Genomic DNA, 14,861 nt, shown 5'->3' on the forward strand with positions numbered 1-14,861 from the left:
TGATAATCCATGATTGAAATATTTAATAATATTTAATAGTATTTATTTTTGTTTAAAATTGTATTCATGCATCAAACATATGTAGTTATTATATGTTATGCAATGTGTATTATATATTATAAATAACAATAGAACAAAAATGAGGGTGATAAAGAATAGGTTTATATAGAAATAATTTTATCACATTAAAATTAAGTTTGTATCTGAGGGAAATTAAATCTGTGACAGGTTCTGATATGTTAAGATGTATATAGTAATCTGCAGGGCAACTATTAAGAAAATAACTAAAACAGTACAGTAAAATAGCATTACAGGTATTAAAATTTTTCCCTCAAAAATATTTTCTTAATACAGAAGGAAGTGGTATCAGAAGAATAGAGGTTTAAAAAAAGACATAAAATGTCTGCAAGACAAAAAAGGAAATGGCAGACATAATTCCAACTATATCAATAATAACATTACAATCAAGTGGATTAAAAATCCAATGAAAAGGAGAGATTTTTCGGGCAAGATAATTTCTAGATATATACAAGTGTATACTGTCTATAGGAGACATACTGTACATTTAAATGTACAAACAGATTGAAAGTAAAATGTTGAGAAAAGATATATTGTTCAAATAACAACCATAGAAAGTTGGAATTTCTATATTAATATCAAAACAATAGACTCTAAAAGAAAAGATGTTCACTAGAGAAAAGGAACATTTTATAATGATAAAAGAGTCAATCCATCAGAATATGTAGCAATTATAAACATATGCACCTAACAACAGAGATCCAAAATGCATGAAATAAAAACTGACTGAATTGAAGGGAGAAATAGCCAATTCAACAAGAATAGCTGAAGACTCCATTTCTGCACTTTCAGTGGTGGACACAACACTTGGCAGGAGAACGTCAAGTCTACAGAACATTGGAATGACATTATAAATCAAGTAGAATGAGTAGATAAACACTCCAGTCAACAACAGCAGAATAACATTATGCTCAAATGCACATGGAACATTTTCCAAGATAGATTATTTACTAATACAAGCTGCAATATATTTTAAAATATTGAAATTTTTAAAAAGTATGTGTTCTGACCACCCTGAAATGAGATTAGAAATCAAAAACAATTTGATAAATTCACAAAAATGTGAACATTAACACAATTCATATAAGTCAATTAATCAAAAATAAATCAAAATAGAAGAAAATCAATTGAGATTAATTAAAATGAAGACACATGTCAAAACCCATGTGATGTAGGTGATGCAGTGCTTAGAATATAAATTATAGCTGTAAAAATCAAGGACAATCTCAATCAATATCCTAAACTTCTAATTTAACATGATGGAAAATGTAGAAAGGAAGGAAATCATAAACTGTAGAGTGAAATGAATTAAATAGAGTATAGATAAAGAAGAGAGAATATCAACAAAACCAACGTCTATCCATTGAAATGATTAACAAAATGAATAATCCTTATCTATACTAAGACAGAGAGAATAATCAAATTACTAAAATTAGGAATGATAAAGAGAGTATTATTTCTGAAATTACAGAAAGGAAAAGGATTAAAAGGAAACATAATGAACAGTTGTATATCCAAAAATCTAGGTAACTATGAAGAAATGGAGACATTCCTAGAAAAACATAAACTACTGAAACTCACTCCAGAAGAAACAGAAAATCTAAATAGATTTTTTTTAAGTGAAAAGTTTGAATTATTAATTCAATGAACAAACAAAAGATTCACACTAAAAAATATCCAGGACTAAATAGCTTCACTGGGGAATACTTGAAACATGTAAAGCAGATATAATAGAAATTATTAACTCTTCTAAAAACAAACGAGGGAACATTTCTCAACTCATTCTATGAGGCCAGTGTTACACTGATAACAAAATCAAAGACATCACAAGAAAGTAAAACTACAGACCAATATGTCTAATTAATCTGAACACAAAAACCCTCAACACAATTGTACGCAGCAGATCCAGTAACATATAACAAAGATTATACACCATGACCACGTGGGATTCATCATAGAAGTGCAAAGTTGGTTTAACTTTCTAAAATCAATTAATGTAATATGTCATGTTAATTTAATAAAGGTGAAAAAGAAGACATATGATAATTTCAATAGATGCAGAGGAAAAAGGCATTTGACAGAATCCAACACCCCTTCATGATAAAAACAAAAAGAAAAATGAAGATACAATGGAACTTCTTCCTTCAAACTAATAAGAAATTAAAAAAGAGAGAGACAAAACACAACTAACTTATTTAATGACAAAATAATGGAAATGAAAATTAAAAACCAGATAATACTTTATACCCTCTATTATCAATAACATGATCAAAAAGAAAGATTAATAGAAAATACTGGTGTTGGTGAGGATTTGGAGAAATTGGAACCCTCGTATGCTGCTGTTGGTATATAAAATGGTGCATGCAGGTACTTTGAAAAGGGGAGTTATAGATTTCCATAAAACCCAGCAATTACTAGTAGATACTCAAAAAAATGAAAATGTGTTTCTATACAAAAACTTCTACATTAAAGTTTGTAAAGTTTTATTCATAATAGTCAAAAATTTGAAACAACCCAAATGTTTATCAAGTGATGATAAATGGAAAATAAAATGCATTACATTCATTAAATGGAATATTACCAAGCAATAAAAAGTAATGAATTCCTAATACATGCCACAACATGAATGAACCTTGAAAACATTATGCTGTGGTAAAGAAGTCAGTCACAAATGACACAAGTACAGATCAATAAATATTTGTTTTAAAAATCAATTATTTTTCAGGATCTTTTTTTTATAAAAAATATCCTTTATTCTGTAATATAAATGCATTTTTTTCTGACTGTGTTTCGCTCTGTTTATGGTAACAGAAATTTACCATAATTTAATGAGAATACACAGGGTTCTTTAGTAGAGGGTAATGGGGAAATGGCTTACTATTAGATCATAGATAAAACTGAATTGCAACCTTATACTTTATTTGGGATCAGATTCTGAATGTATTCAGAGACCTAAAGTTAAAAGGAAAAACAGGGCTTCCCTGGTGGTGCAGTGGTTGAGAGTCCGCCTGCCGATGCAGGGGACACGGGTTTGTGCCCCGGTCCAGGAAGATCCCACATGCCGCGGAGCGGCTGGGCCCGTGAGCCATGGCCGCTGAGCTTGCGTGGCCGGAGCCTGTGCTCCGCAACGGGAGAGGCCACAACAGTGAGGCCCGCGTACGGCAAAAAAAAAAAAAAAAAAAAAAGGGAAAAACAAAAATATGATGTAACTGAAAGAAATGTAGAAAAATATCTCCATGATTTTGAAATGGAGAACTTTTAAAATTACACTATTGATACAATGAAGTATCACCTCACACTGGTCAGAATGGCTACCATCAAAAAATCTGCAAACAATAAATGCTGGAGAGGGTGTGGAGGAAAGGAAACCCTCCTACACTGTTGGTGGGAATGTAAATTGGTACAGTCACTATGGAGAACAGTATGGAAGTTCCTTAAAAAACAAAAATAAAACTACCATATGACCCAGCAATCTTACTCCTAGGCATATATCCAGAAAAAAACATAATTCAAAAAGATACATGCACCCCAGTGTTCATTTCAGCACTATTTACAATAACCAGGACATGAAAGCAACCTAAATGTCCATTAAAAGAGGAATGGATAAAGAAGATGTGGAACATATATACAGTGAAATATTACTCAGTCATTAAAAAGAACAAAATAATGTCATTTGCAGCAACGTGGATGGACTTAGAGATTGTCATACTGAGTGAAGTAAATCAGACACAGAAGACAAATATCATATGCTATCACTTATATGCGGAATCTAAAAAAAGGGTACAAATGAACTTATTTACAAAACAGAAGTAGAGTCACAGATGTAGAAAACAAACTTATGGTTATGAGGGGATGGTAGGGAAGGGATAAATTGGGAGGTTGGGATTGACATATACACACTATTATATATAAATAGATAACTAATAAAACCTGCTGTATTGCACAGAGAACTTACTCAATACTCTGCAATGGCCTATATGGGAAAATAATCTAAAAAAAAAAAAAAGGAGTGGATATATGTATATGTACAACTGACTCACTTTGCTGTACACCTGAAACTAACACAACATTATAAATCAACTATATGCCAATAAAAAATTTTAAAAATAAAATAACTAAAACTAAACTCACAAGGTACAACTTATAAAGCCAAACAATTATAGTACAGTAATAGAAATTAAGGATTTCTTTCAAACGAATGACACTAGCAAAACAACAAAATAACAACAATAATGTTAACAGGTGGTTGATCATTCATGCAAAAATATTTTTCTACTGATATATACTTCATAATAGTACAACTTAAAGTGTATAATATAAATGAAGTATTTAACACAGATTTGAGCCTGACTACATTTTTGCCCTAAAATGTTCAAAAATATTTTCTGGGAATTTGGAAAAACTTAATGGGGACAAAAAAAAAAAATCCCACTAAAGTTTTGTCCCTCAGGACTTCCAGATAGTTTTTGCTAAGTATGGGATCATAATTTCAGAAAACCAGGAAAGACTCTGAAGTGTTCATGGCTCCAACGCATGTATGAAGCTTCAAGCTTACGCACAAGTCACCAATCCCTACTTACTACCAGACATATAATAAAATGAAATCAATTCAATCATACACTCATCAAACATTTATTGAGCGCTCCCTAATTAGAAAACATTGTGCAAAATGTTGTGGAAATGAGATCAAATAATGCACCATCCATAGGTAAATTAATATTCTCCTCAGAACACATCTCATGGTCATTTCATTTCATTTAGAAAGCAAATATATTTTTAAACTACTAAAATAACTATTATTTTCACTTTCTAAAGACACAAGTAGTTTGTTTTATAGCACTGAATTTTATGGCTTTCTTTCTGGAAACTTAAATTAAACCTGTTTCCCTACAGTCTATTTTAGGAGTTTCACATTGTCCATGTAATGTTAAGTATAACCAAAACACTATTTTTCAGTCATAAGCAAGAGTCCTATTTCAAAGTGTAAAATCTAAAAGTCCATGATAAAAGCAGATATAGCTTCAAGACCTATGTCTGTAGAGTCAGAAGGCTTGTATAAATATATGTTTATGTGAATTTGCCAGAGAAATATATTTTACTTGTGGTTTAAAAAATTATTTCTGAACCAAGAAGTCTTATGATTATTAATTTCTAAGACTATTGTAATTTCTACCGTGATATCAGTACCTTTTTATTAAGATATGAATTTCTTGTTCTCTGTTTATTTTTAATTTTTGGTTTAACATGCAAACTTTGCTGCCTCCCAGGCAAAAGTTTTTTGTGTTACATTTTACTTTTGGAAAAATAAAAATAAACTGGTCTATATATAAAAGTGGCTTATTGTTTGTGTGTATGTATGTATGCACGTATTTTTGGTTTTTATTAGTCTTGGTAGCACTAAATGGTAGCACTAAACCAGGGGTTCCCTGGCAGGAACTGAACTGCACAGCAGGAGGTGAGTGGCAGGAGAGTGGGCAGAGCTTCATCTGCCACTCCCCATCGCTTCCCATTGCTCATTTTACTGCCTGAACCATTGCTCACATTACCGCCTGAAGCATCCCCACCACCACCTCCCCGTCCGTGGAAAAACTGTCTTCCACGAAACTGGTTCCTGGTGCCAAAAAGGTCGGGGACCGCTGCAGTAAACCACGTTTTCTCTAGTGGCTGGATCCTTTTGACTATTGCATTTACATGCACTGATATATTTTTTACTCTTTATTGTCCACTGGAAAATATCACCTTGTTTCCTTAAGCTTTATAGTAAAATGATATAGAGGTCATTACTTAATTCATTTAAGCAATTCCAAAATAGATATTATTATACTGTCCATATGCATGCCAAAATTAATTATAATAAACTTAATTAAAGGAAGAATTTTTGTATAATTAAGTTTCAACTATAGTGTGGGTTGAAACTTAGCTAATGTATACACAATTCTCTCTCAGGTATCTTTTTTTTCTTTCTCTTTTGGGAGCAAACCAATATGGTGTTAAGCATATACAGTCAAAGTTTGACTATATTATAGCTTCAGGCTTTATGACATTTCATGCTTTTTTCATATGTCAAATAACAAAATTGTTTTTATGCATGTTAGATGATTCTGTGCTACCCGGGTCATATTTTTGTTTTAGTCCATAATATCTAGATAGCTTTTTATATGTCTAACCTTTTTTGCATTGCTTTTCAAATTATCTTCTAAGACTATGAACTTTTTGAAGCTATTTATTCAGAACTTTTAAGATGACCTTTCTCTTGAGCCTCACCCAATTTTAAGATATGTTTTATGATTACACAGTAAAACAATATTAATGGAGCATCTGCTGTATATAAGACATATGGACCATAATCTTAGGACTCAGAGTAATACATAAAGTAATATATTTAATGTCTTCTATTTCTAGATTATTTTTCTATTAAAAACCTAAATGGTGAATAAAACTATTAAATGACAATATTTAATACTGAGACCATACTTTCAACATACAGACTTTCAACTAATGTGTTCCTTTGTCCTTTCAAAGTGAATGAGCATTATTAATAATTAATCTATAAAATGTGATTAAACCAGGCATGATATAGACAGACTTATATGTCATGTGACAGTTTAGAGTCTACCTAGAATTTTTTTTTTTTTTTTTTTTTTTACAGAGTCATAGCGGGTGGAAAGTGAGAGGTCATTGAAGGGGAGTAATTGTGTTCTATAACTTTATTTCAGGTAAACATAAGCACATTTGATATAGCTGGTGACAGAGTAACCTGCCCAGTAATTAATATACTTCATCCTCCTCTATGAAGTAGATCTAGTACTGATGATTTTACAGATAAGAAAATTATTTATAAATAAAAATTATTTATAAAGTTATATATATAATTTATATATTTATTATAATTATATATAAAAGAGAAAATTATTTATAAAATAAGTTAGAGAAGAAAAATTAGAGCCAAGCCTGGTGCATTGAATATATCAAACCATTCACTATACGGCCTGCCATTAACAATCTCAGTGATCCTTGGCAAACTGCATCAAATGGCCAAGTTTTTTACAATGACAAGAAGAAAGGTTTGAACTAACTGAATTTTGACACTTGCTGGCCCCAAACACCTACCATCATATACTTTTATGAGTGTAATGACTTAGGTTCAGTAGGTTAATTTTCATTAATAATAACAGAGTGATTTGACATTGCTCTTCTCAACTCATTATAATGTTTATATGATTATTTTAAGTGTCCTTTGAATAGTTGGCAAGGGATATTTGAAAATCAAAAAAATTAGACCAAAAATTTTCAGTATTTTTTAGGTATCTTTCTCACCTTATGCTTTCTTTTTCTTATGACTTATATGTACGTATATGCAATATCCAAAGGAATAAATGTGGTATATTATATAAGTTATAATCATTAAAATGGTATCTCATAATCCACATTACCTAAGGTGATACCTAGCATATAAAGAAGACCCAAGAATATTTGTTCAATACACTTAATAAATAACTGAAGTACTCAAAAGATGTGTGTATATGAAATGAAGAAAATACAAGTTAAAAACCAGTATCTCTCTAACTTCAGAAAAACATTCCTCCTTTGTTAATAGCTAATCTGGCTCTCACCATTAAACATATAGATATTTTCAATAATTTACAAGAAACACAGACTATATTTCACAATTATCTTGAAATAGAGAAAACCACATTAAAAACTACTAGAAAATATTGGCTAAATTGAAATTACCATAGGAATTAATTTTGTGTGCATGCTATTAAAGTCTCATCAGGATTTTCAACATCATTGAAATCTATACTTAAAAATTTAAAATGACTCAATGAATTGCATTCATGTACTCAAGAAATATAGATATTTAAAAATTCCAATATAGCTCTTAAAAGCTCTGGACGTGCAGGCTCAGCGGCCATGGCTCACGGGCCCAGCCGCTCCACGGCACGTGGGATTCCCCCAGACCGGGGCACGAACCCGTGTACCCTGCATTGGCAGGCAGACTCTCAACCACTGCGCCACCAGGGAAGCCCTTCATCTATATCTTTAAAGAATAATTGCACTCAGTGAAAAATTGAGTTTGAATAATCCATTATGTGTAATAGTAAACACACACACACACACACACACTATACAATAACTCTCCTCCTGCCTCATCATCCCTCATGTAAGATAGGTTAATTTCCTCTCTTAATAATTCCCAGAATATTTGTACTTAATCCAACCTCAGAGATATTGTAATAATCTACTTATCACCTTCCCCACCCCCTGAAAATTCTGAGTGTCTTTCCAGCACCTCATTTATTTATTCAATCATTACACATTGAACAAGGTTTCTTGGGTCCTTCTCTCTGTGCTAGGAACTGGCATATACTAGCATATATACTGGTGATAAGAATTCAGAGGGAATAAGACAGCTATTGTTCCTGCCTTCAGAGAATGTACACTATAGGCAACTAAAAAACTGAGATACTAAAGCATTTGCAATAAAACCTATTAGAGTTATAAATATTAGGGTAAGCAGAGGGTGCCTTCCTTGAGATAAAGCCAGAAATTTGTTCACATCAGCATTACCTCATTTAGGTCAATGCCAATCACATAGACAATGCAAACATATACTTATGAATGAATACTATAAATAGAACCTAGTATTAATTAAAATCCTATTAGTTTTAGGCATGAGATGAAATATTTCAAACTTGTTTTATGCTGGATCAGCCTATCAATAGTGATGCCATTGTCCAGGAATGCCCGGGGCCCTCACCTGGCCTGCACTACCTGTGGCAGCCCTCACAGACATTTCCCCAACTGGAACCCATGTGGCCCCCAGACTGGCCCTTGTGGTTCTTATCATGATTGTAAGATGCACCTCAGCAATAACCATCAGAGAACTTTGACAAACAAGTTTTATTACCATAGTTTGTGGAGGAGGGTAGATGGCACTCCTGGGCCACACAGCAAAGTCGCAGCTCAGGTAAAGAGACAGAGAAGACCTGGGGTTCTGCTTTTACTGGGGTCCAGGGTGGGATGCCTAGTGGTTTCAGTATTCATTCTATTAGTGAATTTAAAACATGAACGTGGGAATTAAAGAGCAGGAAGGGAAAAGCAGGGTCCCCACAAAAAGGTTATTTATCAAGGTCAAACAGGGCTTTCTAAAACGGGAAAGTTCATGGGGTTGGGGGCTTGGCTTGGTTTTTTATGTACTTGTGTAGCTGACAGTGTGTTTATTTCAGATGAATGTCTTTGAAATGAAGGCCTTGGTAATCAAAAGCGTAATGTCAGGCACTTATACTACTATCAAAAATTGTCATAATTTTCAGGCACTCACACTAGAGAAATTTCCAGCACGTTTTTGCAAATATCCTGACACACACGCACTGTCATTTCACCTCAGCAGGTCACATAGCAGTTAAGTGGCAGGACCCGTATTTGAGTCTAGATCTGTTTGTTGCCAAAGTTCTTTTCAAGCATCATTCTGCACGATAAGCAAAATTAAATTTTGCCAAGAATGGACACTTCCTACAAGAATATTTTAAAAGTACACCACACAACCTTCTTTAATATGTCCTCATCCTGTGAATTTAAGTAAATATGCGATAAACATTTAAACATGTTAAATTATATGACTAATTGGGTTTTTTGCTTTTCAGATGCAGCTGTTTTCTTGGTCACATGTTTAGAGTCAGTATACTCAATGTTGATGACTGCTTAGGAAACCAGAGCACATCAGTGCAAGGCCTCTGCCTGACCCATTTGCACACCTGCAGTTGTAGCTCTCTGCAAAGATGTGAAAGACACATCTGTGAAATAGAAACTGAAGATTGTAAATCTGCGCCCTGCAAAAATGGAGCAACAGGTACACATTTATATGGCTATTTCTTTGGCAAATGTTTCCCAGGATTTACAGGCAAGTATTTCTTGAAATTGAATTGTCTAGTGGATAAGGTGGTTAATACATTTATTTAACATATCTCAAATATGTCTAATGATCAGTTGTAGCTTGCTTTCTCATTTGGCAAAGTAAAAATATCTTCCCTTGGAATAATAGGATTGCTTCTTTGGGCAATTACACGGCTGACTACACAGCTCTGGCTCATGCAAATAAAGTTGCTAAGGCTAGGCTGCACCACTAAGAATATAATGTATATGTCAAAGGTCTGCAGAGAAAATAGGCAACCATAACCTCCCAATAATAGTGCCTAAACAGCTTCAGTACACCCTTCAACCTACTGTTTGGCTGCCTAAGCAAACTGAGTGCCAAATTTTTCCTAGTTTAAAAGCAAAATTTTGTTTCAGTATTTTTGAGGTTAGTTTAATGCCCTCACATTAATAAGACTAAAAAATAAAAACATAAAATCACAACCATACTATATTCTTTGTAAAATTATAGAAGACAAATTTCACAGGGGCTACATAGTAAAAAGGCAGCTTTTGATACAAAAATATCAGAGATTAAGCATTAAAATTTATGTTATTTGAGATTTTATGCTTGGTCTTACATTGAAGTGATGTTCATAATAATTTCAAAACTTATTTATTATAATTGACTTATAAAAATCAGTATGGAGACAATACAGGAAGAAAACATAACTGTCACTTTTAAATCACACCTAACTTTAAATAAAATAATGAAAAAATTGTCATGCAGTATAATATCCCATTTTATTAAGCAGACCCAACTCTAGAAGCTATTTGGACTTCCATCTTAAAATGAAAAAAATATTTTCCCTATTCGATATTTAAAGTAATATGCTGAAGCTTTTGGCGGAAATTTAAAAAGATAAGTTTTAAAAACGGAAATGATGATATCATTGGAATAAACGTATGGCCATCCAGATTAGCTTTTTAAGGATGAAAATATATTTGAGTGCACAAATTCTGGTAAGCTTGCTAAAAAGTTTCTCCCATTACTTCACATTTCACATTTCAAACATGTTTTTAGTAAAAATAAGATAACATAAAATGTGCTAGTGCTGTTGAAATAGTTGTATCTGACTTAGAAAAAACATATACATATATTCATCTGTTTTTATCACATAGGGTATCTTTGAGAATTCAGTGAAAATACAATGTTAATCAGCAATTATACATAAAATAGAATAAAGAATGAAACTTAACTCTTCTAATACCATTACTAAGAGAAAATGCAATTTGGTATTTTAATTATTTGTGTATATATGTATATATACATATGTATATGTATACACATTATCAATGAGCAATCTATTATTTTATATTTCAAGACTGAATATTACAGTTATCCATTATATGATCATTCAATATATATTCAATACATATTATATATATATATATTATATATATATTCAATATATATTATATATATTAATATATATTATATACACATTCTTCATATAGTTAAACCACACATTATATAGTACTTACCATTGGTATATACTAAAAATAATTCATATGACTTACTTCCCAGCTGGGAATAAAAACATTCCATACCCATCTGATTATTTTTCCAATCTGAAACACAAAGTTGGATCTGATTTTGATTTTGATTTCGTGGAGTAATAAAAAATTTTGAGTATTTAAAATTTGAAATTATATTTGGAATACTTTTTACAGGCTTTTCATTATTATTATTTTTTTCTTCTGGGAAATGTGTCTTTACTTAATCACAGTTCTTATAAAGACAGTTTCACTTATCTCTTTCCAGGGAGATAATAGTATTATCTGCGAATAAGGGTAGATTTAAAAAATTTACTTAATTGGTTTTATAGTACTGTTTGGTCAAATTTCTAGGATCAAGTACAATGCTAGTGGTAAAAGTGGTCATCTTCTTGTTCCTGAATTTCATGAGACTTTGTGTCTCCATGCCACATGGTGTTGGCTTGATATTAAGTAGATAATAAACAAGGTGGAATCTTTCCATTTCCAATTTAAAACATTTTAAATAGAAATAAAGGGAGAAGTAATAATATGGCACAATAGCCATTTGATAGAGTAACATTTGCTTTTATTTACTTTTATAATTTTTAAATACTTTTGTATAGACATACAATAATGGACTTTTATGTGTGTTTATATTTATTTATTTTTAAAATATTTAGTTAAAAACTTTTGTCAGTTGCTTGTGCTTTACTTCCGAAGGACATTTCAAGATCATGATTACTCTTTTGCTTTGTGCTTCATCTCCCATGAACCAGTCATTTTTGTCCCATTACCACCATCACCCCCTAAAAGTTTATGTGTGTTTCTAGAAAATTTGTTTTCAGTGTTACAGTTTTGTGCTTATTTTACGCAAAGACGTGGAAAACTCTTCTTACTTTGTACTCTGAAATATTTAAAATAAACTGGTTTGAAAGGATGAAAAAGTTCCTTAGGGTTTACCAACCAATCAACAAAATAAATATTTCTGCTTATTACTCTTAGAAAGGTTAGTTATTCTCTAAACTTCTTACACGTTCCAGGGCTTTATTGAGTCAATTTACTAATTTACATGACTTGAGATAATTATTAAAATCATTGGCATTTAAATAATAATTTTATCTGAATTAATGTTTATTTCTTAATTTTATTCTGATTTTTATATGTATGTGTGTTTTCTTTCTAATTAGAATAGAGTTTATACAATTATTTTTATTTTCAAGAAAATTATTCATATATTTAACAATTGTCAAATTTTTTCTGCTTTTTTAATTTAATACTATATACATTTAATTATAGAATTCCTTTCTCTAGCTTTACTAAACTTTCCAATGTCTTGCTCTTTGCTTTCTTTACTTTTTATTTCTTTGTTAACCTTTAGGTAATTTACAAATTATCAAATTTTCTTTGTTATTTGGTAATGCAAAATTGGAGGCTAGAGATTTTACTCGGGGTATTGTTTGCTTGTACTCTAGAAATTTGATATGCAATTTTTTTGCAGTGTTTTCTAAGTAGACTGTTATTTAAGGTTTGATTTCCAATTTCATCCATCAGTCAATATGGCATTTTAAGTTATGCTTTCTGAGTTACTTGGCAATTTTGTTTATTGTTTGGTTATTAATTTCCAGTCACTGCATCATTAACACAGAACAGGGTCATTGGTAATTGCTATTTGGTATATTTTTTCTTTTATTTGGAAGTATATAGAGAAGTTAAATCATCTTTTTACAATTTTCCCAACTGTAGGGGATTACAAGTAGCTACTGGGGGTCTGAAGGGAAAGGAGCTAAGAAAAATCCCTACAGTCAAGCAGAAACAGTGTTGTAGTTTGTTAGTAGTCCATGTATTCAGGACAAAAGTAAGGAGTGTTGGATTCATATGACTTATCTGCTATCATTGGCTTAGCATATCACAGTTCTTATAAGAATAATACTTGGATATTTAGACATAATGTATATTGTCTGTGAATATTCTTTAAAATTCCTTTTTCTGTGATTTAGGTTTGGGATAAGACTAATCCTAGGAGTTTTTCAGAAAAGGATTTTTAGGTGCCATTTCAGATGTAATAAATCCAAATATTTGGAAGTAGTATTCAAGAACAAAAATGTTTCAGTTTGTAATTCGGACTCCCGTGTGTCTTTGATGGAATGATTCTCCTATATTTCTTCATAGATGTAAACTTACACATAAATATAAATGGGTTTACATACTTTGTCATTCCATTTCCCCATATTAATTTATATTTACACACACCTTCACTACTCTTTACATGCTTACCTTATGGGTTATAAATTTTTAATTACCTTACCATATTTTAATAAAAATCAGTACTTGTACCACATTCCAGACCATACACAGACCTTAAATATTTGAACCACATCTAACCTTCTCTAGATATCTACATATTTTGTATATGTTTTTCTGCATATATTTAAAACTATTCAAGACATTATTATTATAATTTTATACACTCAATACTTATCTATACTTATCCACATTGTGCCATTTTATTTATTTTATTACTTTCCTATATCTCCAAGCTTCCAACAGATTCCTTTTTACCAAACATATGATAATTACTATTTAGAATATCATTTTCAGCTTTTCTTCTGGGATGAATTCTCCATTTTCTATTTGTCCGAATGTATTTTTAGTTCACCTTTATATTTAAAAGATGTTTTATGGTAAGGGATAAGCAAATGAGTTAAATGAAAGATGGAACTGTAACTACAAGTTAAATATCTTTACAGTAATGTATTTAAAGATGTATGTCTCTGTATGGCTATATTGCTATATTGAGCATATATATATATATATATATATATATATATATACACAAACACATATATGTATATGTATGTATCTATCATCTGTAAGTCTATTTATCTACCCTTCCTATGATATTGCTAACCCTATAATATCTTTGACTCCTGTTTATCAGTTCCTATATTCCTATTTTTTATTTTATAAAACATATCGTGTCACAGAGAATTTAGAAAAAGGCTCAGACAATTGAGATATCAAATGATTCACACAATTTATGCCACAATTTGAGCCATTCACTCCAGGTCTCTACTTATAGAATTCCATCATATTTTAAGTTTGAGGCTTCTGTATACTGATTATGTTCTAAAAAGCAGAAAAAATGGGGATGGGTCAAAATATTTAACAAATCCAAAACTTCAAATATTTTAAGGTAATTATTCTCCCATAACAATTTATTCTCATTTAACAATTAATACATATTCAGTCTTATTAATAATAGGGGAATAATAGTTATGCTTACATTGATCCTTGGACTTTTGCTTCCTGAAGCCTGATCTAACCAAATAAGAGCAATAGAAACATATTTGAGAGGTAATAATAAAGAAAATGCTATGGAAAAAAGACAG

General features: G+C 31.2%; 1 protein-coding gene across 1 annotated transcript in view; it reads left to right on the forward strand.

The window, feature by feature from the left end:
• Positions 1-14,861, forward strand: part of EYS (EGF-like photoreceptor maintenance factor) — a 1,677,823-nt gene that overhangs the window by 150,853 nt on the left and 1,512,109 nt on the right. The window contains exon 9 of the mRNA XM_027093793.1: positions 9,726-9,986. Coding sequence (XP_026949594.1) covers positions 9,726-9,986 — 261 coding nt within the window. The remainder of the gene's footprint in view (positions 1-9,725; positions 9,987-14,861) is intronic.

This window comes from Aethalodelphis obliquidens, unplaced genomic scaffold (genome assembly GCF_003676395.1).
Source record: "Aethalodelphis obliquidens isolate GAN/ISIS:26980383/991018 unplaced genomic scaffold, ASM367639v1 scaffold3, whole genome shotgun sequence".
In the NCBI taxonomy this organism is placed as follows: domain Eukaryota; kingdom Metazoa; phylum Chordata; class Mammalia; order Artiodactyla; family Delphinidae; genus Aethalodelphis; species Aethalodelphis obliquidens.